Source organism: Perca fluviatilis, chromosome 16, assembly GCF_010015445.1.
Source record: "Perca fluviatilis chromosome 16, GENO_Pfluv_1.0, whole genome shotgun sequence".
NCBI classification, from domain to species: Eukaryota; Metazoa; Chordata; class Actinopteri; order Perciformes; family Percidae; genus Perca; species Perca fluviatilis.
The window spans coordinates 17685307-17710767 of record NC_053127.1 but is presented as its reverse complement, the minus strand read 5'-3'; the positions used below and the strand labels follow the sequence as shown (position 1 = coordinate 17710767).

The 25461-nt window shown below is 41.3% G+C and overlaps 1 protein-coding gene across 1 annotated transcript; it reads right to left on the bottom strand.

The window, feature by feature from the left end:
* Nucleotides 1-1652: 1652 nt before the first annotated feature.
* On the bottom strand, nucleotides 1653-25426 carry LOC120575686 (lissencephaly-1 homolog B). The gene is made up of 11 exons (XM_039826510.1): nucleotides 25230-25426; nucleotides 11563-11847; nucleotides 8352-8436; nucleotides 8160-8234; nucleotides 7723-7929; nucleotides 6152-6320; nucleotides 5722-5824; nucleotides 5259-5487; nucleotides 3412-3513; nucleotides 3134-3290; nucleotides 1653-2928 (listed from the first exon to the last, which is right to left on the bottom strand). Exons 2-11 carry the CDS (start codon nucleotides 11592-11594, stop codon nucleotides 2855-2857), a joined length of 1233 nt encoding a protein of 410 aa, XP_039682444.1. The 5' UTR covers nucleotides 11595-11847; nucleotides 25230-25426; the 3' UTR covers nucleotides 1653-2854.
* Nucleotides 25427-25461: the final 35 nt, after the last annotated feature.

Here is a 25461-nt window from a genome sequence, read left to right as displayed (position 1 = left end):
AACTATAGTGGGACTCACGTAAGCTATACCAGGATGACACACAGACCTATATATTAACACAGACCCTGCAGCCGTCTGTGCCTTGGTCTGCACTTGAAACTACTAGTACCTGTTCGCTTATGTTCATAAAATAAACGCCATTCCTGCTGTATGAAATTGTTCACTCCTCTCTGAGAGAATCAATACTGCTGCATCTCACAGAGAGAGATTCTGTTGTATACACTGACCTTGAAACCTTTCAACACTTCCATATCATGCCAGCTTATCAGAATCAATGCTGGCTTATCTCTTACCTCTCTGCTGCTCCGTTCACTTTCTCTCTTTGTTATAAATCTGTATCAATAACAGACTGCGAGAAATGGGTGGCCTAGAAGAAATATGTAAGAGAAAGCAAGATTCTTCCCCCTTTAATGTCTTCAGCTTGCATGAGAGGAAAGTGTGTGCAAGTCATGAGAGTGGTGGCAGGCGGATGTAGGCCAATGTTTCTACTTCAGTGGCTCTGTTGAGAAATGGGAGTTTCAGACTAAGACAGGTTTATTATCCTTTCATTAAATGCCACAAAGCCACTTCTCTGCGCACACATCTAGCTCACCAGTTTTAGTCCATACTCTGTTCCCATTGTCAGTGGCCTTTTACATAAACCTTGTGCTGTAATAACTTTCCTTTTTGGCATCTGCATCCTTTTTTTACTCCACCACTCCCCAATTTCTCCACCCTCAGACCTGCAGGACAGAGCAAGGTGTGGTGCTTGCACACTTGCTATCCTGGCAACTGTTGCCAGGATACCACAGAGCACAGAGGAGTTATTGCTGTGTGGGTGAGTGAGCAGGTGTGTGTGCGAGTGCAGAAGTAGGCTGAGGTACCGTACATAATTGATAAGGGGGCCTGAACTGTCTTTGCCTCTCCAGTCAGAGCTTGTAGTGTAAGTAACTAGGTTGTACCGGAGGAATAATGTCAAAACTTATACTACACTGTTTACATCACACTTAACATACTAAAAATACTACTAGGTCAGGACTGATTAAAACCTTAAGGACTTCCTTTATCTGAATCAATAACAGCAATGATAGTCAGCTTCTGACCCCTGCTCAGATGGAAGCTACCTAGATATGCTTAGAAGCTACAGTGTAACACAAGACCAACATCTATGCACCACAGCCAGATAGTTATACATAAATAATATTTGCTGTCTAGAGCAGCAGTTTCCCAGTTTTTGTCTAGTGACCTATTTCTTTCTAAACGCTTTATTCTGATGATTTTATCAGACCAGACGGTTTCATTAAAATCAACGCTTAATTTTGTGTGCCGCAGGATGTCATATTGTCCCAAAATGATTTTTGCCCGATTGAACGAAATTGTACCTTTACAAAAGCAAAAATTTATTTTCAACTGTCACAGCACCACAACCAAACGTTTTCCATCGACAGTGAATGGTTAATATGCTTTCAGCTAAAAGAAAAATTGAATGAGAAGACTGTGGTCACAGCTGCCCTAGCAAGCATTGGTACATTTAAAGTATTTAATGTGGGATGAACTGGCAGGCGTGCTGCGGTATCTGACCTCACTATGAAGTTCTGCGCTAGTCAATTGCGTCAGACAGGTTTCCTTCATCTCATTTCACGTCCTTTCCTCAAAGAAAGCATACACATAGATAACTTATATTTACAGAATTTTATTTCATTATGTTGCAAACAATAACATCCAGATATATTGATACACAACTTTTACTGTGCGTGTATGTGCATTTGTGAGTGTATGTGTATGTGTGTGTAAAGAGCAGTGAGACAACAGAAAGCAGAATGAAAATCCCGTGCGAGGGAGCCCTCAATGGGTTAACAAGGCAGAGATAGCGAGCAAGAGGGCACTAGGCGATTCTCTGGGGCGACATACACACACACACAAACCTCATAAAAGGTGAGCAGAATTTTTCCTCTGTAAAACACACTTTTGCTATGGGGCGTGTGCCTATGCTCTCAGCAGCTTAGGGATCATTAAGGTCCTGTGAGTTTCTACTAGAAAGCAGGTTTGTTAAAAGAGATGAAGTAGTATAAATGAACACAGTGGGTGAGAAGCTTTGCCTCCTCTCTCTCCTCTGACCATCAGAGCAGAGACAGTGGAGAGATTCTCCTGTCATAATATACAAACACACACACACTCACACAATGTACTGTATACACACATGTGCACGTGCACTCGACCACAGAACCTCATGTGATTCAACTAGGGAGCTGCATCCTGCTTAATTATTTCTTCCACTCGTTATCTTCTCCTGGACAGCTTCCACTCATTTTCTTTCTTTTATGCTTACTTTCCTCACACTTTCTCTATCACCATCAACGCTGTGACAGACCACAAAAATGGAAGCATGGAGTAAAACAAAACCTAAACCCCATCAAGAAGGGTTGCCATTGGTCAGTTAACTGGAATCCACCTGTGCCAGCACACAAGGATATTTACCCCTTGACCTGACAGGAAGTCATGACAACAGTATGCAAATTTGGCAAACAGTATACAATTTTTTGTTTGATTCACCATGCAAGGAATACTTCTTATCTTTTGAGTGTGTTTATGTGTCAGAGATTGCGTGACATTTATTAAGCGTACCCTACATCCAGAATAATTTACATAAAAGGACAATAGTCATCTTAATATGGGCTGGACCGATGTAGGGGAGGAGGGAAGGAGAGGGGAGTGGACGGGGAGAAGGTAAAGCGCCATGGTCAACTATGGTTTGGAGTGGGAGAGGTGAGGGGCTGGGTGTCAGGACAGAAAGAATAGGGCTGGGGTGCAGGATAGGGTGGGGCATTAGGACTGCTTTTGGAGTTCGAGGGGGAGGGGGGGGGTGGAGACAGTCTTAGCGGCACTCCCAGACTTTGACTGTCTGATCGACACTGCCTGTCACCACGTAGGGAGCAGTCTTGTGGAAATCTGCAAGAGAGATAAACATTTGTTCAGGTACGCTGCATTAAAAGATAGGCTCTATACATTTTAACAAGTTCACCACAAGGCTGAAATAAGTTTAATGTGATGTACAGAGTGAGCATTTGAGCTTGTATTTAGGTTCTGTATTTTTTACAGGTTCATTGCAGGTTAATGGTAGACTTTATTAATCACATTAATTACACTGTCTTACCCAGAGAGGTAACAAAGTGTTCATGGGCACACAGGGTCTTCATGCAGCGTTTGTTCTTGTAGTCCCAGATCCTAATGGTTTTGTCGTCAGCACAGCTCACTATGAATCTTCCTCCAGGATGAACCAATACTCCGCGCACCCAGTTGTCATGTCCCACCTGAAGAGACAAGGCTGATTACCCACCACTACCCTCATTTATAAGCAGTAACACTGAGACAGTGTTATATAATATATGATGTCTACACCGAGACAATCAAGTCATCACTTAAACTACTCACCAGAGTCATAAGGCAGATACCAATGCTGACGTCCCACATCTTAATTGTTTTATCTCTGGATCCGGAGAGAAGGAAGGGGCCAGGTTTTCCACTCTTCTTGCTCTGCAAAACAGAGACACAGGGAAGATGTAAGAAACTGTGATTGGCGACATGAAGGACAATACAACAGTTTGTTATCAAAAAGATGCTTCTTAGAGGTATGAAGAGGTAATTTCACGCTACCACTCGTCACACCCTGTGCCACCCACCACCACAAGTAAATTCTCAACCTGTGGGAAACACCAGGGCAATGTCAGTCGGTCCACATGAATTCCCTGACTTCTCATGGGGCACCAACATCAGGTCAAATACTTTGCTTAATGACTAAATACTAATTACTAAAAACTAACGATATTCACATCAGCCTCAGCTGTACTTTGTTCTGTGCTAATTAGAAAATGTTAGCAGGCTACCACACTAAACAAAGATTGTGAAGATGGTAAACATACCTGCTCAATCACATGTTAGCATTTTCATAGTGAGCATGTTTGCATGCTGATGTTTGCATTTAGCTCAGCACCGTTGTGAGGCCTAAGTACAGCCTCACAGAGCCACTAGCATGTCTGTAGCCTGGTTAACACCAGACCCTTCTCAGCTGTAACTGAGAGTGGGTCTGGGAAAGGTTCATTGACAGTTCATTTCCAGAGGGGTGTCACCAACGGATGCCACTCAAATGCCTCTGGGCTCATTGGATAGTCCTTCAACCAATCAGACCAACGATCCGGGTGACGCTTTTCACATCCAATATCCAACAAAAAAAATGTGATTCTGGTTCTTGGTGTGGTCCCTCCACGCCCTACTGTCTCCTTGCAGGTGTTGCATATTGCTAACTTGTTATCTTCTGTACACACGCTGAAGAATTTCCAAACAGCTAATATGTTGCAGGTTAATTCACGAGGCTCCTTACATGTGCAAGAATAGCGCGGACACGCGCTTCACACCGCGAGCGGGTACGCGCCACACACGGCGGATAAGTTGAGAGAAAGGAAAAAGAGACTGTGCCTCTGTCCGTGTGTGCGTGCGTCCTTGAGAACTGTAACTCGTATAACTTCTGTTGTCAGTTAATTATAGCATTGACCGGTATAAAATCGGCATATGTCAGACTGACCTACCGAGCCCTGGTCATGGTGAAACACGGCTTCGGTAGCCGTCATGTTGAATGTAAACAAAAAGCTGCTCGCCGTCGCTGCACTATCCTCGTCGCGTAAAGCCCGCCTCAACGGTTGTGATTGGTGTTAAGCCCGCCTCAGCGTTTGTGATTGGTGCCTCAATTTTGAGGACATTGGAAATGGGTTTGAATGGGCTCTTCGCCAGACTGACCTGCAGAGCAAATCTCAAATTTGCCGGAAGGTCGTCAGGGTTTACCCAGGCTAGCATGTCTGTAGACTGGGCTATAAACATCGATGCAGATATGTAAATGCCATGTTTTTAAAAAGCTGACAAGATAAGATAAATATAAGTCTGGTGAACTCTTCAAACATTTGATGTGAAAACCTCACCAACTGCTGTAATCTGCTGAGCTAAGTCTGAAAGACTGATGGCATCTAATCTTTTCTGATAAACTAAATTACTACCTAGGTGACCATCTTCACAACCATTTGGCACCTCACTGGCTTCACTTATAATAGTACTTCTTCTGCTTTATGTTGTTTTATTTAACAAAAGTGCATTAATGTCCTATGAGACAAGTCATTCATCACTGCACATGCTATAAACAATTGTGGTAAACCCTCCAGCTAAACTAAAACTAAACATACACAAACATCGGTCTGTAGGTAAATGTCAGCTCCTGCAGCAGCTGTACATACCTCTGAGCCTGTGGCCTCCAGGATGGTGGGGTGAGCACTGTCAGGGGCCCAGGCGATACACTCTACCACATGTTCATGCTCCCGCAACTCAGCTTTGCACTCCTTTGAGGCGACCACCCAGACACGCACCGTCTGGTCGTTGGAGCAGCTGGCGATCAACGAGCCGTCCTGGTTGGGACGCACCATCCTCACCCACTCCCTGTGGCCTGTAAATGTTTTCACACAGTACCTGTAGATGGAAATATTCTAAGTTAAGTTATGAAAGAGCAGCCTTTAGCTTAAATTAAATCATGAACTAACGCAATAGTACCAGGGATTAAATGAAGACCATGGGAAGGAAAATATGGAAATTAGGATAGGGGAAATAAAGAAGAAACATGCTAAAAGTGTAACATTACATAAGTCCAAGTCTCTATAAGAGATTGTGGTAGTGAGAGTTGAAACAAGGCTCCCCCTCACTTACCCAGTGGCAACCTCCCACATCTTGATGGTCTTGTCTCTGGAGGCAGACACTATGTGGTCACCATTTGGCATGATGGCTACAGACGACACATTGTGATCGTGGCCTGGACGACACAGTCAAGAGTTTAGTTGTGCAATTCGTCCAAGTTCATCTCAATACTTAAACCACCAAGCAGATATGACCAAAGTCACAGTGTCCAAAAACATTTGAGATTTTTAAAAGAAAGCTAACCCTTCATTAGAAAAGACTTGGTGTTCAGTTTTAAATCAGAAAAGTCATTCATACTCATTTCTAGTGAACTGTGGCGAAATAGATATTTCCCCCCATTTTATTGTGAATCCTCATATGAAAAGGGTTTGTGTATTAGCTACATTACTTTTACAGGTGCACCTGTGCTGTAACTATCATTATTTCTGTAAATATCTCTTACCATGCATTGTTCGGATGCACTCAAACCCCTGAAAGTCCCAAAGTTTGATGCTCATGTCAGCTGAACATGAAGCCAGCAGCTTTCCCGTCTGGTCAAAGGAGATGTCCTGCACAGAGTCTGTGTGGCCCTTGAGGGTTCGCTCAAAGTCCCCTGCCTCATAGTCCCACACCTAAAATCACAGACACAGACAGCAATAGGCAGTCAGGACAGGGAGACACTTCTGTCTGACCCAATTATCAGAGAGATGTATATCGAATACCTAAAAATCAAATGTGACCATGATGTTGTTGATTTTGTTCAATTTAAGTCTAGTGGCCTAACAGCAAACATTGCTATATTGACATACGTAACTGATTGTCTGTCCCATGGCAAGTCAGGGATGAAAGTTTTTCATGGCTGTTAAATCAGATGACAAATATGTTCTGCATTCAACAGGCAGGATGGGGTGCAGGTTATAGTTTTTTGACAATAAAGACATGAAGATTAAACTGCTTAAACACAGTTTAAATGGTTGGGAATATCCTTTCAGATAAAATCATGTTATATAAATCTGCTGACACAGTTTATTTAACCAAAAAAAGAAAAAGGACGAAAAGGAAAAAAGAAGGCTGAGTTAAAAGAGAAACTAATTTGCGTGTTTCCCAAGGTGCTGAGCTCTGGAAGTGTTGCCTCTGACAACACTAGCATCAGCCCATCTCCCAATAGATGAGCAGTGACAAAGCAGAAAAAATAAACAGTGAAGAAGGGAGGGAAGCAGGGAGGAAGGGAGGAGGCGGGGGGAGAATAAAAGGATAAGGATAAAAAGGGTTAACAGCCTCGGATCTGCAGTACAGCTTTGATCTGAAGGGTCAGAGCTGCAGAGGCTATGTTGTGGTGTGCTGAAAACGCTCACTTTAATATTCCTGCTAGAGACACATGTTCAAAGCAGCGCTCTCCTTAGAAATGACATCTCAAAAGATATTACATTATAAGAACATAAGAAAAGCAAAAGGAGTCTTGACAGTTCCAGAGAGTACACTCTTGATGGACAAATTGATGCATAATACATCTGTGTGATAATGCTGTTAATTCTTGACATTGATAGATGTAAAATAGTTTATAGGGCACTATTGCAGTAGATAAAGATTGTGCTGTCCCCTTAGATTTCTTAAACGTTGACTTTTTTTCTCATAATTATCAATGTAATATATCAATACCATTTCTCCGAGTATACTGTGACTGATACATTTGTAGAGAGTTGCCAGTTGTGCTGCAGGTACACCAAGCTAAACATAACACAATCTAATATAACCGCCCCACAATTAACCCCAGTTTTTGTTGAAACTGTGTCAAAAAGGTATTTATCATTCTAGAGGCCGTAGTGATGGGAATTGTATTAATCAGACTGGCCCACAGAAACACCCCTGAGACAGAAAACTAAAATATGATTATGATTTTTTGCAGGGCTGTTTTATTGGATTGCATTAGGCCGGCTACACACTGGCTGCGTGGCGTGAGCGTGTCAGCTGCGTGGCGTGTTTGTTTATACTGGCAGTTCAGAGTGTAAATACTGTTTATAAACACAGACGCACCTTGATGGTAGCATCCTCGGAGGCTGTGACCATGACAGAGAAGACGGGGTGGAATATGACACGTGTGACCGGAGCACGGTGCCCGCTCAGGGCATATCTCTCTGGGGGACGGGGGATCCACTCCTTGGGGTCTCTCTTCTGACCCACAGGTCCTCCATGTGTCATCTCCTCCTTTGCCTCATTCAACTTGGATTCCAACTCCATCACCTGAGGCCGAGGGGCGAGTCAAGGAGAAGAGGAGTCAGAAGACAGGTAATCGTTTTATATTACCATGCTGTCCATCTGGTGGTTTCGATTTAAGGCTAAGGTTTTAGACTAAATAGCTGTTATAAAGTTGTTTTTGTATTTACATTTTTTCTAGGTAGGTGTAGAGCATTTATCAAACTTCTCTGGCAAATTTAAAATACATTATGTGCTAGTACACAAATATTCCTTACCTTCTTCTGTAATCTGATGACTGAAGTCCATTTCTTTTCCAAAAGCCCTGCATACTTTTTATCTACCTCTTCATTCTACAAATGGAGAAAGGACAAGACACTGAGAAAGGGATCCACATTCTTCATAGTAAAAATTAATCTATACTACATTTCTTTCATATGTGGGACATTTTGGGACTGGTCTCTCCTTACCATATCTATCTCGGCCTCTTTCTTGAAGGTGGAATATGCCTCCTCATATCCATTGGAACGGAGATAGTCCGCTATAGCCCGGTTTCTGTGAAAAAGTGGAATAAAATAGCTTTTTTCATTCCAGGTGTTAACTTGTCATCAATCACAAATTTAGGCCTCAGAGATGCCCTTGGACAATCCTAAATAGTCAGTATTGATGCAATTTTATTTGATTATGCACAAAATTTTGCCAAATGAATTACATGTCAATTAAGTCAAAGTTATGTCGTCATTAATTATTAGCTCCACCACAAAAATGTCTCCTTAAAAGAGAGGAGGCCACACCCAGTCTGACAGATGGAAGCAATGGGATTCAAGTTTCACAGTTCTACCTAAGTAAGTGCCATAAGAAATTACAATTCTTCAGTGAAGAAAACTAAATGTAAGTACCGAATCACTGGGAAACTGTTTTGTGCTGCTATTGAAACCTGACTCGCCACAAAAAGAGAACACTGAGTAAGGACGTACAAGTACAGGGCAATAAAAGGCACATAATAACTCAACTTGAAACATGTATAGGCTCGCACACAAATATACAGATGTACGCACACGTTATATAAATGAGTGGGACGGCTCTTTTATGAGATGATGGGTGAATATTTTATGAGTGACTGTGCTAAATTTAGGCCCCAGCTTCTGGCCCACTTTGAATGGCTGATGATTGTAACCCTGATACCACTGTCATTGTCTTTTAGGGCTTTGACTTTTGCCCAAAAATCATATTCGAAGTTCGTTTGTTTATTAATATTAATATTCAAATATTTATTAATACTATTTTGACCATTAAATGCCTTCAGTAAGACCTATATTGGTATCAAACTTAAGTTTTTATAAAAAGTCAGACCCTGAATTAAACACAAACAGTGTGCTTTCGACAGGAAGTTCGGAGCTTTCACCGTAGCCTACGTAAGTGGTCTGATGTTTATACTTGTGTGCTGGTTTGTGCGTCAAGGCGGCGTGTGTGTGTGTGGGCAGTGTTTAGCGACTATTCAGACCCCCTTAGCGACTTTTTTTTTTTTTTTTTCACAAAAGTGACAAGCGGCAAATCTGGCGACTTTCTGTAGAAAAGACAGTGACTTTCTGTAAAAAAATTTAAATAAAAAGTCGCCAGTATTGTCCAGCGAGCACGCAATGTATTTCTCTCCTGTGGCCCCAAAACAGTCACCTTTCTCTTCTGTTGTGTGACTGAGGAGCAGCCCCGCCCTCCCCCCCCTCTGTGCTCTCTCCTCATGTGCAGCAGCATTGAGCAGGCAGGTAGGAAGGGGAGAAGGGACATGGTGCGGGGCCGGTGTAGGTAGGAGAGACAGCGGAACGCGACGGGAGAAAGACGCCGCTGAGCTGGCCTGGCCCTGGCCGGGCCCTGGGCCAGCCTGCCTTCTTTGAGAATTAGGGAGGAATGCACCGCTACCGAGCCACGGCCGAGAGACGTGCGTCGCCGCCACGTGTAGTTACATTTTGAAATGCGTGAAAAAGCCTCGGAATCTGAACTGAAAACAACGTTTACAAGCAAACGCATTTGCAAAAAAATAATGCCCATAACAGGTTCGAATATTAAGGGATGGCTAATATTTGTTCGAATATCATTATTTTTTAAAATATTCGAATGATATTCGAATACCGAAGTTCGGAGTCAAAGCCCTAATGTCTTTGTTAATAGTCTTTGAACATTGGGCCATCACTGGCAGATAGGGTTGTGCCGATGGACGATATCATCGTCCATCGTGATGGCTGCCCGACATCACGATGGAGAGCCACCATCGTGATGTGTCTCTCTCCCCCCCCCCGGTCAAACACACTAATCCTAGTCGCGGGCGCTGGACGGGAAATTGACAAGTGCGTCGGTCTTAAACTAACAAAGACAAGATTGGCTGTAGTGATACATTCTCTCTCTCTCTCCCTATCAGCTGTAGCTCGCTCTACCTTCTAGTAACGTTGGACACAGCGGTCTCGAGTGAGAGAGAAAAAAGCATTAAAAGTGGAACGCTATCACACTTTCCTTTCTCCCCTCATTGGACTAAGTTTGTCGACACTACTCTGTGCGTGCATCAATAAGTAAGTCTGAGGTCCTGTAGGTACGGGACGATGTTATGCAGGATTTATGAATGTACGTTAGCAACAGGCTAATTCACGAGGGTGCTATTTTATGTGTTAGCTAATATTGCTGTTCATGTGCGCTGCAAGAGTTATGTTTCTGTTTATTGAATGCGTTATTCAGTGCAAACATAACCGAGAATGTAGTTTAAACTCAGTAATGATGGTATGTTAGGTTATTACTGTCGCTCTGTTGAAGGCAAACGTCCCACTGTACTGTCGTTACGCACATCACGGACATCTGATTGACTTTACTGCACCGTACTTAAGTGAAAGTAGGTCACGTTGTAAAACCTACCAGCAGGGCACCATTTACAGAGGGCATTTAAATGTATCTCTAATCGTTTCTATGTTTACTGTTGGCCCATAGTAGTAGGAAAAAATATTTATGTAAAGCTACGCCCGCCCCCCGGCCCCAATATCATCGTCCATCACGATGTTTTACTGTAACCATCGTCAACTGCCAATTTAGGGGACATCGCCCAACCCTACTGGCAGAAACAAATCCTTTTTTAAACTCATACAAACATCCAGATTTTCTTGACCAATAAAGGGTTACACCATGATAAGATAAAATATCTGCTGTGACATGTGGTGTCTGGACTGGGGTGAATTGAACTGGGGTGCATATCGTATGATCAGCCAGGCACAGTTCCACCTCCTCCTCCTCCTCCTCCCCCCCCATCCCCCTCAATTCTTTGCCCCTGCCATGCGGGTTATGAAATATTCACTAAGTAGCTATCAAATGAAGCACAGTGAAGCTTACATCTCTTTCTTAATGAGAACACATTCTTGTAAAAGGTATGAATTTTCTCACAACATCTGCATTAACCTCTTCTGGATGACTAAGCCCAAATAACTAAACATATTCCACTGCTTTCTATCAAGAGAGGGAAACAGGCCACGAACAGCTGTGCTTGTGGTCAAACTTCGAGGTATTGCTTAAAAGCCTACATGTGACACACTTTAATGCAAGTACACCTCTTGGTGAGCACTAGATGTGCCTACATGTCTGTTCTTGTTTGCATGTGTAATGATCCTATGCGCACACACACACAAACATTAACATCCAGGCACTCACAGTTCATCTCTTTGTCTCTGTGACAGCACCATGGTGGCTGCTGTTCTCCCTCTTGGGGGAGGTAAGGGTGAGGTGATGTGCTGGGGGAGTCTGGCTGGGAAGTGTGTGGTGGGGAGCTGTTCGATCCCTCAGTGATGTTCTTCCTTCAGAGACTCGGAGGTGGCGAAAAGAGTGCCACGCAGAGGGAGGTGAACTGAAGATATTGCTGTCAATCAGCCGTCGACACAAGGCTCCACGAGTATTCACTGGCCCAAATCTTACTGACTAGTCAGACGTGGCCATCACCTGATGAAGAAAGAAAGGACAAGTGGGTAAAAAAAACAAACTTATAGCCAATAAATAAATAAATAAAATAAATACTAGTGCTGTCAGTTAAACGCGTTAACGCAAACCCATTTCAACGGCGGCAATCTTTTTTATCGCGAGATTAACGTTCTTTTTGGCCTAGCAAACTTTGTAGTATTTTTTCACATGCTGTTGGCAACAACTAGAAACATTAGAAAACTACAACACCACACCGGATCTAGCTAGACCGGAAACAAAACAACAGGCACGCCGCACACACTTGTTTGGGCTTGCGAGCCGGCCAAAGAGTAGTAGGCTAACGTTACATTTTGAGTGGATGGCAAGCGCGAGACGCAGAAATGGATGCCAATAAGATTTTGAATGGAAAGTTTACTTTTAAAAAGTTGCCAAATGGTTCCATTGACAAGACCAAAGTGATCTGTGTTTTGTCGTTGTGAACCGAGTTACAGCTGATGCCAATTCGCCGGCCCCTTGTCAAAGCCAGGCGACAAAAGCACAAAGCAAGCCGATCCACTTTTCCATGTTGATAAGAGCATTAAAATGAGAAAAAAAAAATGGGACAAAAAGAAATCAAGGGACATTTAGAATAGATAAAAATGTGTGATTAATTGCGAGTTAACTATGACATTAATGTGATTAATAATCGCGATTCAATATTTTAATCAATTAACAGCACTAAAAAATACATATATATTCTAGGATTGACAGAGAAATTAGTGAGTATAATCGGTTTACAGCTACATGTATAACGGTGTTACAAAACAAATTAGTTAAAAATATATGTTGTTCACTATAAGTGATAAAAAAAAACACTTAAGCACAGTTGAAGTTGTATTTAAGTTTTGGGTGAATAAAGCAGAGAGGCAAGAATGTAGGAAAGCATATGAACATTTAAATAAACAACTGCTGGGAGGTAGGAAAAATTGCAGTGATACAAATATTTACTACATTAGATACATTTTCCAAGTATATTGAGAACAAATATTTATTGTACAACTTAAGACTGGACTAGCAGCAACTGCCTTCCTTTTGCATACCTGATCTGAACCTCTGGATGTTGCATTAGCAAGGGATCAGGTACATCGGCTGATTCTTCGTAGTAATTATCGCATCAAAAATGTAATCTTTAGGCTTCATCAAGTGTGCCAGTGGTAAACGCTGGCTATGACTGTCGGAGTTTAAAACATTTTTTCTTGGTTATACTTATAGTCTGAATTTTGTGGCTATCCCAATAGAAGAGCACTGATCAACAGCACACGCTGACAAATCAAAACACACCATTCAGTGATTGGGAAGCTAATAAGACTATTCATGAGCTTCAACTCTGCTGGCACCTGGGGCCACAATAGCCCTAAGCTGCTTAGTGACTAGACCAGACAACCTAGTGTGTGTGTGTGTGTGTGTGTGTGTGTGTGGTTGGTGTGCGTGTGTGTGTGTGTGGTTGGTGTGCGTGTGTGTGTGTGTGGTTGGTGTGCGTGTGTGGTTGGTGTGCGTGTGTGCGTGTGTGGTTGGTGTGTGTGTGTGTGTGTGTGTGTGTGTGTGTGTGTGTGATAGAGACCACAAGTCCTCCATACAGCTGACAAAGTAAAGAAGGGACGGGACAGTGGCTAACAGGATTAACCCCCAACAGGGAGAGAGGACCTTGACAGCAAACAGTCCTGGTCTATATTATTGTCTGGTGCATTGTTCTTGTCCAGTTGCTGCTTCTAAACACAAAATACTCTTTCAAGAAAAAAAAAAAATTAATAATAACCGATTGCTGCTCTATTGGAAACTGGTAAAAACATTGAGATTGTTTTCTGCATATTTCTACACTAAAGATGAAAGCCGCAGCAGACAACAAAACATTTACCCAGAGACGAGTCTGAAGTGTCCTAGAAAGAAGTCTTCTTTCCTGCCTGCAAACATGATGGGTGCGCTGAGCACACAGGACAAAGCTGAACAGCATTCTCAGCCTGGTTCAAAAATAGCCATTTGACCAAACAGACCAACCTCCAAAGTATTACGTAAGCAAGACAATCTTGGTAGCTTCTGCACCTGCTGGAGAGACTGCTGAGCATCACCAGATACGGTATTTGAGAGAAACGTTTTAAAAGGAACGCATAGATAAACAAACAAGTGACAATATGAGGCCTGGCTTCAGTCAGTAAAAAAGTATTTAAGTCTTGCAGGTCCTCCAGTTATCGCATTGAAAGGCAAATGTACGGTCATTTAGGCTGCAACGGTGAGAACACTGTCAGTCATAAATCAAGAGGAAAGGTTTAAGGTCCTGTCTATGTATCAGGCTAATCTCTGCACTCAACACTCAGGAAGAAATGTAGAAGGGGGGGGGGGGTCATTTACAACCTGTGTGATCATCTGAACACAGTCCATTTCTCCGAAAATGTAACTATTGCTTTGAATGAATTTGCACACCGATTCAACCAGAGGAAAGCCAAACAGCTTGCAAAGTTATCATACACTACGCATGTGTTCATGTGTGGACACTACCTGTGGTCAGTTTCTGGTAATAAATAAACAAATATTTTGCCTTAGGACTTCAACCAAGATAAGCTTTATTATTTCGGTAAGAAGTCACAAATTTCACCTTTTTGTCACACAAGAAGAAGCCTTTTTGACAACATTACAGATTAGGTGGTCAGGAGTTAGGCTTTGAAAGACGTTATTCAATCTTAAAGCCATTTTATAGCTCTGCGCAGGCTAAACGCAGAGCTTTGTAGTGGCCTGATGTTTATACTTGTGCACTGGTGTGTGCGTCGGGCCGGCATATATGTATGTGTGTGTGTGTGTGTGTGGGGAGTGTGTTGTAGAGAGAGGGAGAAGTGAGAGAGTGACGGCGTTTAGCTTTGGAGCGAGTACCGACTCTAGAGTCATAGTGAGAGAAACAAAGTGTCTCCACCGGTGCTTTCTGATCAAGGTGAGACATCTTTAGCAGGAAGAGTTAACCCTGTCCTTGATTTCATGTTGTTTATGGAGAAGGAGAACCAGGAAATGAGTCGGGGGAAATGCAACGCTACCAAGCCACGGTTGAGTGTAGGGTCCGAGGGGTCTGCGGGGGTACGCCATTGATTCGACACAACTAGAAAAAGGCCTTTAGAGTAGTGCAGAAACAGTTAGTTGATAGAAAAATAATTGCTTCTTTTCTCTGTTTTATCTAATACCGTTGTGTTTATCTTGTATAATAGATTGTAAAACAAAACAAGATGTCACCTGTGATGGCCAATTTTCCCTCTTTTCTGGCATTTATTAGAGTAAGAAATGAATAGTGAAAAAAATAAGTTTAATCAATCACTTAATTAATCAGTAATAAAAAATCATTAGTTGCAGCTAACTTGGATACAAAGAAACAGTTGGATCTTAAAACGGTCATGAAAATAACATGGCACTTGTTTTAGTAGACAGTTAACAGATAACAAGCCAATGCTCAAAGAACTAGCCCAGTAATTAATAATTAGTCTGAAGGTTCCAATCCCAATGAGACTCTTTTATTAATGGGGATCTGCCAGAAGTTGAATTTTTAAATTTACCTAAATGTTGATTAAATATGTATTTGTCACACTGAAATAGCCGTAGGCCTCTAAATTCAGCCCACCTTATTTTTCACGAGCTACCTGATACAAATACTGAATGTCCTGATATAAATTAAAGTTATAAATATGAAGTAGCTTGCATCTTTTATAGGATATGGATTAGGGCTTTGACTTTTGCCCAAAAATCATTTTCAAAGTTCGTTTGTTTATTAATATTCGAATATATTCAAATATTTATTAATAATGTTTTGACCATTAAATGCCTTCAGTTAAAAAAAAAAATAATTAAAAAAGTCAGACCCTGGATTAAACACAAACAGTATGCTTTCGACAGGAAGTTCGGAGCTTTCACCGTAGTCTACGTAAGTGGTCTGAAGTTTATACTCGTGTGCTGGTGTGTGCGTCGAGCCAGTGTGTGTGTGGGCGGTGTTGCCAACTTAGCGACTTTTTTTTCACAAAAGCGACTAGCGACAAATCTGGCGACTTTCTGTAGAAAAGACAGCGACTTTCTGTAAAATAAAAAGAGTCGCAAGTATTGTCCAGCAAGCACGCCATGTATTTCTCTCCTGTGGCCGCCGAAACAGTCACCTCTCTCTTCTGTTGTGTGACTGAGGAGCAGCCCCTCCCTTCCCCGCTGTGCTCTCTCCTTCTTAATAGTCTCTGATGTGCAGCAGCACTGAGCAGGCAGGTAGAAAGGGGAGAAGGGAGAAGGGACTGGTGGGGGCGGTGTAGGTAGGAGAGACAGCGGAACGCGACGGGAGAAAGACGCCGCTGAGCTGGCCTGGCCCTGGGCCAGCCTGCCTTCTTTGAGAATTAGGGAGGAATGCACCGCTACCGAGCCACGGGCGACAGACGTGCGTCGCCGCCACATGTAGTTACATTTTGAAATGTGTGAAAAAGCCTCGGAATCTGAACTGAAAACGTTTACAAGCAAACGCATTTACAAAAAATAATGCCCATAACAGGTTCGAATATTAAAAAGGAAAACGCCGACTTATTGGGAATTTAGCTTATTCACCGTAACCCCCAGAGTTAGAGAAGTCGATACATACCCTTCTCATCTCAGTGCGTGCTGTAACGCCGTCTGACGGTTCCAGCATTAGCTTAGCTCAGCACAGAACATGCAGGTAACTGGTTCCAACTAGCCTACTGCTCCAAATTGTGACAAAATAACGCCAACATGTTCCTATTTACATGTTGTGATTTGTAGAGTCACAGCGTGTACAAAAAACAACGTAACATGAGACACAGCCGTCTTCTAACAGTAAACAAACCGGGAACTATATTCTCAGACAGGCTTGCTGCGAGCATATCACTCCACCCAAGTACTATATTCTTCCGCCTGAGTTGGCGTTATTTTGTCACTTATTTGGAGCAGTAGGATTACTGGAACCATTCACCTGCCTGTTCTGTTATGGGCTGATGCCGCTGGAGCCGTCAGACAGCCTTACAGCACGCATGGAGATGAGAAGGGTATGTATCGACTTGTCTAACTCTGGGGGTTACGGTGAATAAGCTAAATTCCCAATAAGTCGGCGTGTTCCTGTAAGGGCTGGCTAATATTCGTTCGAATATCATTATTTTTTTAATATTCGAATGATATTCGAATAACGAAGTTTGGAGTCAAAGCCCTAATATGGATGAAAGTTTCACTACAAGAATGCAACTCCTCAAGTTGATGGGATGTGATCAGCTAGAGAGAAGACCCATTACTCTGTTACTACAGGCTTAGTCAATCTCTAATATTTTTAAATCATTCAATCATGATTACTGGAGATCGGCGATGCACGTCAAATTTAGCCATTTCTCTTCCTCCTAATGTGATAATTGTAGATCCATTAACTGCAGTTTATTTGTCGTGTTGAGGCAAAGCTCCACACCAGGGAAACTCGACCGTTAACGTTAGCTGCTGTAACTTAGCCCCCGTAACGTTAATCGATGCGGGCTGACCTTTTGTGGCTCCCGTACCCTGGCAGCAGCCGGGAAGCCAGGGAGGCTGGGTGACGAAAGCGAAAGAAGCAAAGCCAATCAGGTGTCAGATCCAAGGCAAAGAGACAGCAAACTGGTTTGTAATTAACGTTAAGGATTTAAAATTCCCTCGTCACTTGTGCCAATTAACGCGGCACAAGCTTGATTTATGGTTGTGCATTGTGTATCTCCCTGTGCTTTCTGACCACGGCGGGAAATCTGTAGCAGGAAAAGTTCACCCTCTCCTTGATTTAAATGTTGTTTATGGAGAAGGAGAACCAGGAAATGAGTAGGGGGAAATGCAATGCTACCAAGCCACGGGCGAACGACGTGTAGTTACATTTTTCCAAGAGCTGCACGTCAGGCTACGGCGTAGGTCCACGTCTCCACATACTTAGCCACGGCGTAGATTTAACGCAGAAGTATAAAATCACGCTTTTGCAGGCAGACTTACCACTCCACCGAAAATAAACAGTAGTGCGTAGATTCTAAATATTATAGTTCTGATAGTGAGTTAGTTAAAATCACTTCGTAGGAAGAAAAAAAACACTCCCCGATCATTCCTTCAATTGTCTATATATACGATCTGATCGCCAATCAGCACAAGCCTAGGCCTTACAGAGTGATGCTTCTTTACCTTATAAACAATCTTCAAAAATCTGAACTACAGACAACAGCTTGCAGAGAACACACAAACCTGACAAGTCAAGTTTAATTTTGGCTTGACGTCAACCTACTCATGGAATTAATAATAATTAGGAACCGTTGATGCCACCCGCCTTGTTTGTCACTGTAACTGGTGAAAGAGGCGATCAGCACCCGCTAACATAAGAAGTTACTTCCTGAATGGGTTGTACATTGATCTTTGCTATTAAGAGAGGAGAGATAACAGCTTTGTCATTGTCTGACTTTAGCGAATCGGTGTACAGTATATGTATGTATTAAGGAGAATTATATTAAGGTGGATATTGACAATCCAAGTGTAAGAGTCTAACACCAGTGTCACCAAATCACATTTCACTTTGAAACACTCTAAATTCCACTCTCATATGGAGCAAAATGGTAGGTTGAGGTGGAAAAAGCAAGCAAGACACTGAAACCTTAATTGCTCCCGATGCAGCGCCATCGGTGTGTATGTGTGTTCTACATCTGATGAGCGGGTGGCTAAGCACATATCTAATACATATTTAATCAACGTTAAGGTGAATATAAGTATCAAGTATCCATGTGGTGGCCACTAAGAGCATGGGTAGCATGATGACCACATTTCATTTACCTGCAACTGAAAAAAACAGATGGAGCAGCTTCGCATCTCTCTTCATCCACTCATAATCACGATTCACAACACAGATATAACAACTTGAATGCTTTTCCTGCTCTCTCAAGAAACTACCAAATGTCACCATATCTTGATGGTTTAAACTGGGAAACCTAGAAAGGGTTAACAGATGACCTAAATAAGCTCCCACTAGGCTACAATATCCAACTATGACATTCTTTCGAATATTATTTTATTATTATTATTATTATTATTATTTCCTGAGTTACATATAATAAATAGTTAGGGTTGGTTACCGAACCCGGTACTTTTACCAGTACCGACCGAATCACGTCGGTACTACAGAGTATTGGTTCACGTAAAGTCAAACGTTGCCAAATTTCGGTACCTGAGAGTAAGCGCAAGCTTATCGGTCCTCTCTGCATGTTGACAAAGAGCAGTGGTCCGACACACACACAAGCGTGCAGAGTGCGGACGGAGCAAACTACGTCGGCTCCGCAGTTTTGTTGAAGTCACAGTGAGTCATGGCGATGCCGATAAAGTGGTTTTAAGTGTGGTTACAGTTTTTCAAAACTTCACAGAGACACCTTTCACCGTGATATGATGTTAATGGCGAACCAAAAGCGGTCGCGGTGCTGTTGACATTACACTTCCTCTGACACGAGCAGGCACAACGGTGGTTTCTGTGCCCTGGGGACTGACTAACAGGCTGAGGTTGCAAGGCAAGTCAACTTTATTTCTACAGTACTTTTCAGCAACAAGGCAATTCAAAGTGCTTTACATAAAACATTAAAAGAGCAATTAAAAACGGTCATGATGAAAATAAAACAGGCTAAAATATAATATACAAGAATAAAAGTAAAATAATTATTCAATTTAATAGGTTGTAGGGACAAGTTTGGGAGGAGAGAGGGAGGGGTTTTATTTTTGTTTAAGTTCTCTCAGTGTAAAATATTAAATTATTTAAATAATAAATAAACAACAATGTAAATAGGTTTGAAATTATTTTTACAACTGAAATATTTTTTTTGTAATTACAGAGGGAAAGTACCGAAAAAAGTACCATTGGGTAGCGGAACCGAATTCCAGGTACCAGTATTGGTTCAGATGCGAAAGGTACCCAACCCTATAAACTGTATACCTTTGGGTTGTTTGACTGTCAGTAAAATGAAGTAACAAGTGGCACAACATTGATCTGGGCAATGGTAACATAAGATGGACACTTAGTTAACAACAACTAACAATTATTTAAATTTTCAATCAATTGATTAGTCTATAAAATGTCACTGTGAAAACTGTCCACAGTTTCCTAATGCCCAAGGTGACGTCTTCAAATGTCTTGTTTTGACCCAATAACAGTCCAAAACCCAAATATATTTAATTGACAATAGATATTGTAAACACACACAAAAAGCAGTCAAAAGTCATTCTTGTTTGATAATTTTGTTCAACAATCAATTCATTAAAATGGTTGCTGATTGATTTTCTGTCAATCAACTAATGGTTCTATGGTCACTTGTCATTTAATTTGATATGTTTTAAGAATGTATCAATTAAATAGATACCATTTTTACATCATGATTACAGGTACAGTAAAGCTAGGAGGTATACATGTTCTGACTCCCTTTTATGAATGGATCAAGTCAAAACTTCCTTAATGAATTTTTTACAATTTCAATGTTATATTGAAAAGCAGGAGTGATTACCGAAAAAGGAGCACTGAATTTAGAGGAGATAATCAATGTTAGCTAAATCTAATAGTGGTGTAACGGACCATAGTGGTCCATACGGAACAACACTCACGGTTCGGAATGCACGTGAACCGCGGATCAATTGCAAAGCTTAACCATAATGATAGTGTGTGAAATGCATTTTTACTGTCGCTGTAACTTAAAGTAAGCTGATAAATCTCTATGAAGGGTTGCCGTGAAAAGATACAGGCAACAAAATTTTCACTTCACGTGAACGGCGCATGTTAAAATCCAGTGCTTATATGGTGCTGGTGCCTCATAGAGCGGTATCTAGTGCGGATTTCGGTGCTCTCTGATGCTCCGAAACCGACATTAAGGCAACAGAAGCATCGCTGCATGTCATGCTAGTAAACACTAACGCTACACTTGCCACTGGGTAACGTTAGCTAGTAGCTGGATTAGAGATGCACTGATTACAACTTTCTAGGCCGATTCTGATTTCCCATTTTCTTTGTGTTAGGCCAGCCGATACAGATTTAATTTTTTCTAACCACTACAGCACACACAAATTATCTTTTCTTTAATAGAACATTTTGCACATGCAACATGTTTTGAACAGATAATGGATAACTATATAAATTACTCCTGGTGTGGGAAATTCACACACATCTAAAGTGCAATGTCAGAACCATTTCCTTCTTTTCACATCCAATATCCAACTAAAAAAATGTGATTTTGGTTTTTGGTGTTGTCCCTCCACGCCCTACTTTTTCCTTGCAGGTGTTGCATATTGCAAACTTGTTATCTTCTGCACACACGCTGAAGAATTTCCAAACAGCTGACATGTTGCAGGTTAATTCACGAGGTTCCCTACATGTGCAGAAATAGCGGACACGCGCTTTACACCGGCAATGAGCGGTAATGCCGCGTGATACACGGTGGAAAAGTTGAGAGAAAGGGAAAAAGAGACTGCGTGCTGTCGCGACCGGTAGTTTCGTGCGGCGTGAAAACTGTAACTTCGATATAACTTATGCTGTCAGTTAATTTTTATTAACGCATTACGCCGGCATGACTAATCGCGTCTCGCCGACGCTGCCCGTCATGAAACTAGAGCCCAAAACCAGCCTACGGTCCCGGTCTTCGTCATCTCAAGATGAATTTTAAACGAGGTATAAAATGCTGACAGCTAAACCGTAAACTGTGTAAAGTGTGTCTGTATTTCACTGTAGAGGATTCCAACACCGGGACGTACAACAGTCTGCTGCTAAAGCTAAGAGCTAAAAGAGACAAACTAGCACTTGGTCACTGCTGTTGTCAACCTTGTGGTGCATTCAAAGTTATTGTAAAATACCCTTTTCTCATCCGTTTTCGCCGTTTAACCTCAATTTACTGGGGAAAGAAGTAGGCCTGTCGCAATAGTCAATAAATCAATTAATCACATGATAAATAAAATGAGCTCGATAATTTTTCCGGCCGCGATAATTTCCATTTACATGCTTGTTTGTTTTCCTCTGCCGCCACGGTATCAGAAATAGGGCAGACGCACAACAGGGTTTCCGCTATGTACATGTAGGGGGCACCGTCGCTCCTTCAGCCGTTTATGAAAAGTCACAAAGTCTTAATTACACAACTCTGCAGAGCCGTCTGCTCTACTGAACTTAAGCGAACTGTCATCACTCGCGAAGTCATGGCAACCAAATAAACAACCGGGCGAGTACACTTGTCACTCAATCTTAGGCAAAGTGACAAACGGCGACGAAAGCCGCGACATGAAATCCGCACTCACGCGGGTCCTGTGAAATATGACGGCTACAGTTTATTGGAAAATAGCGTTGTGGACACTGAATTTGATGAATTTACTGTTTATCAGACCCCAGATGAGACAAGAAGCAACGTTATTGTTCATATTTTGGCACAATCTTTCTGACCTTAGTAGTGGTCATAGTGACTGAAAGTGTGATGTGAGATGCTAAAAAGAAACTACACGCTGTTTTCAGGTAACGTTATGTTTGGTTTTTATTCAAGTACATTTTTTGTTAACAGAGACTGAGAGTCTATTTTATTTATTGTTTTTGGTTGTTTTGTTCATTTATTGTGGATATTTAAAAAAATCTCCCAGTTCCAGTGTTAAATATTCTTTTAGAAATAAAAGTTTATTGATCTTTGAAAAGGTGTTATTATTATGACATTATCATTATATTAGATGAAAATGGTCTTTCAACGACAATATTATCATTTAACGCAATCATTTCTGGGATAATTTATCATCCAGCTAAAAAATGTATCGTTACAGGCCTAGAAAGAAGTAATAATTATTGAAAGTTAATGTTATTACATTTTTAAGAAATCATTTAAATTCCCCCTTTTATGTGCTAATCCGAAAAATGATCCGATCCGTGACTCAAAACAGTGATCCGATCCATGACTTTTGTGATCCGTTACACCCCTAAAATCTAACAAATCAAAAAGTCAATGAAACTAGCCACATGCATTAATCCTGGTTGCATATGCAGCTTTCAGTCATCATGCTCTGTTTGTGTCAAGCTGTTGTACAATACCCCTCCTTATGGGTGACCTTCAGGCCAAATAGGTCCCTGTTGGCACAAACTGAACCACAAGGCACGGTTTGATTACAAATCAAACATCAAGGGAAATCATTTCCCCACATTAACTGGCAGCCTACACTACTTCATTACATGTCTCTTAATCAATGCAGGATTTATTGTAATATTGCTGCCCTACAATAAAAGCACTCACTCAGTTCCAAAGTTACTCAACCTTTATCTAAAACACACTCAGGTGTAATCATTGTCAACAGTCCAATATTTAAAAGTGACAAGACCGTGAAATATCGAAACAACTCTGACAGAATGTCAAACCACAATACATACATACACACAGTACAGGCCAAAAGTTTGGACACACCTTCTCATTCAATGCGTTTCTTTATTTTCATGACTATTTACATTGTAGATTCTCACTGAAGGCTTCAAAACTATGAATGAACACAAATGGAATTATGTATGTACTTAACAAAAAAGTGTGAAATAACTGAAAAAATGTCTTATATTTTAGATTCTTCAAAGTAGCCGCCTTTTGCTTTTTTGATAACTCTGCAAACCCTTGGTGTTCTCTCAATGAGCTTCATGAGGTAGTCACCTGAAATGGTTTTCACTTCACAGGTGTGCTTTGTCAGGGTTAATTAGTGGAATCTTTTCCCTTATTAATAAAAAAGCAAAGGGTGGCTACTTTGAAGAATCATATATATATATACATACATACACAATAACACACACATATATATATATATATATATAATATATATATATACACACATATATATATATATATATATATATATATATATATATATATATATATATATATATATATATATATATATATGTATGTGTGTATGTATGTATGTGTATGTATGTATGTATGTATATATATATATACCTACCTATCTCTTATTTTCATCTTACTTAAGAAGTATTGTACTTTAATAATTGTAGTTGTTCTCATACAAAAGGAGAAAATATTAAGTGGGAATACAGGACGAAAGGTAGCAGATTTAAAATATTTGTTGCAAATTTAACAACACCTTACTAAATTATATGTAATAGGTAAAACCTTTAGATACCAGATTACTTTGAAAACTTGAACCCACACCCTGACAGGTTCATAACCTATTCTACAGGCATAGACTCACACATATAATGCTATGGAATAGCAGCTACTGGACTATTACTAGTTGTTTAATTAAGTAACGTTAGTGAAATTCAGCTCATGAGTTTTGTATGTCTCAAGTGAAATCTGTACAGCCTTGTTGATTATCAGTATTTCGAACTGATCCTTTTTAAGTCTCCACCCTGATTGTGATTCCTCAAACAATAGGAGGGAGCTTGCAGTATGCGTGAAAACAACCCATAATATTTTTAAGAATAGGACTCGGTTCAAAATCTGGCTCGAGTGACGTCTTTCCAAGCTTCGATGGCCACAAGGGCAAAGTTGCAGCAATGGCTCAGCAACGCCCTTTCCAGCTAACGTTAGCTTAGCACGATAACGTAGACGTTCACTGGAGCTGTCAGTTTGAGCAGACTAGATTTATACTAACACACAGCCACCATAAAAGAAAAAGACACAAAAGGGCGTTGGTCTAACGTTACGCCAAAAACTAGCTCAACAACATAGTCCCTTGCTAAAAATTAAATATTATTTACGATTAAAAGGGTAATGGGATATGTAGTTAGCTATCTAACCCAAGTTTGATTTTAAGAGCTATTAGCCGTTATTCCCCAGTACAAGACAACAGTGGTTTAGCTAGCTAACTGTTATAGTATAACGTTATTCACACACACACACACACACAGTAGGAGGTTTCCGCAACAAATATGGTCAACGTTTCAAATTCAAAATGTAGCATTTGATTTATGCATATTATTGCAACATCAGGACATTTGCTGTAGAAAATACGGCAGCAAGCTGACAGCACCTAAGTTAGCTTAGCCGGCTAACGTACCACGTTAGCTCATCCCCACAGAACTTCCATAAATAGACGAGGCTAACGTTAGCCAAATGCTTAGCTAGGTTTCACAACAAGTGTCTCCATACAAATCACGCTTTGACCGAGAAGCGCCGAACTGATATTAAGATGACAATCACATACAGCATAGTTGATTAATATCACCAAGGGATTATCTTGACGTCAGTCTCTAGATCGATGCTCTTGTGAATGCCAACTTTGCCACTTAGCTTAGCTTTCGGCCTCTCCGCCATTTTGAGAACGGATCGGGTAAGCGCAGAGACTGCAGGCAATTCGTCGTCAAAAAATAACAAGTCTTTCTAAGTGCCAAAACAAAAACGTAGACGAGTGTAAAAACACTAACTTACCCTCTGACAAATGTTCAATATCATATTCACTTGACTAGTCCAAGCATGCGATAGAAAACCCTGGTTTTGATGTGGTATTGTGACTTCTCACATCACCCAGCACGGTCGGTCAGATTTTTTCTCCTCTTTGGTACCACAGCATTCGCCCGGCCCAAGCTAACGGTCGCGTTTGGATATCGGCTGCGTGCACGTTGAGGTGAGCGGAGGCGCGCAGCGTGCACCTCTGTCTGTT

Coding starts and splice junctions, on each gene's coding strand:
- LOC120575686 (XM_039826510.1), bottom strand. CDS start 11,594: ATGGTGCTGTCACAGAGACAAAGAGATGAACT. Junction 5,825..6,151: donor GTGCATCCGAACAATGCATG/GTAAGAGATATT, acceptor TGTGTCGTCCAG/GCCACGATCACAATGTGTCG. Junction 3,514..5,258: donor TGGAGGCCACAGGCTCAGAG/GTATGTACAGCT, acceptor TCTGTTTTGCAG/AGCAAGAAGAGTGGAAAACC.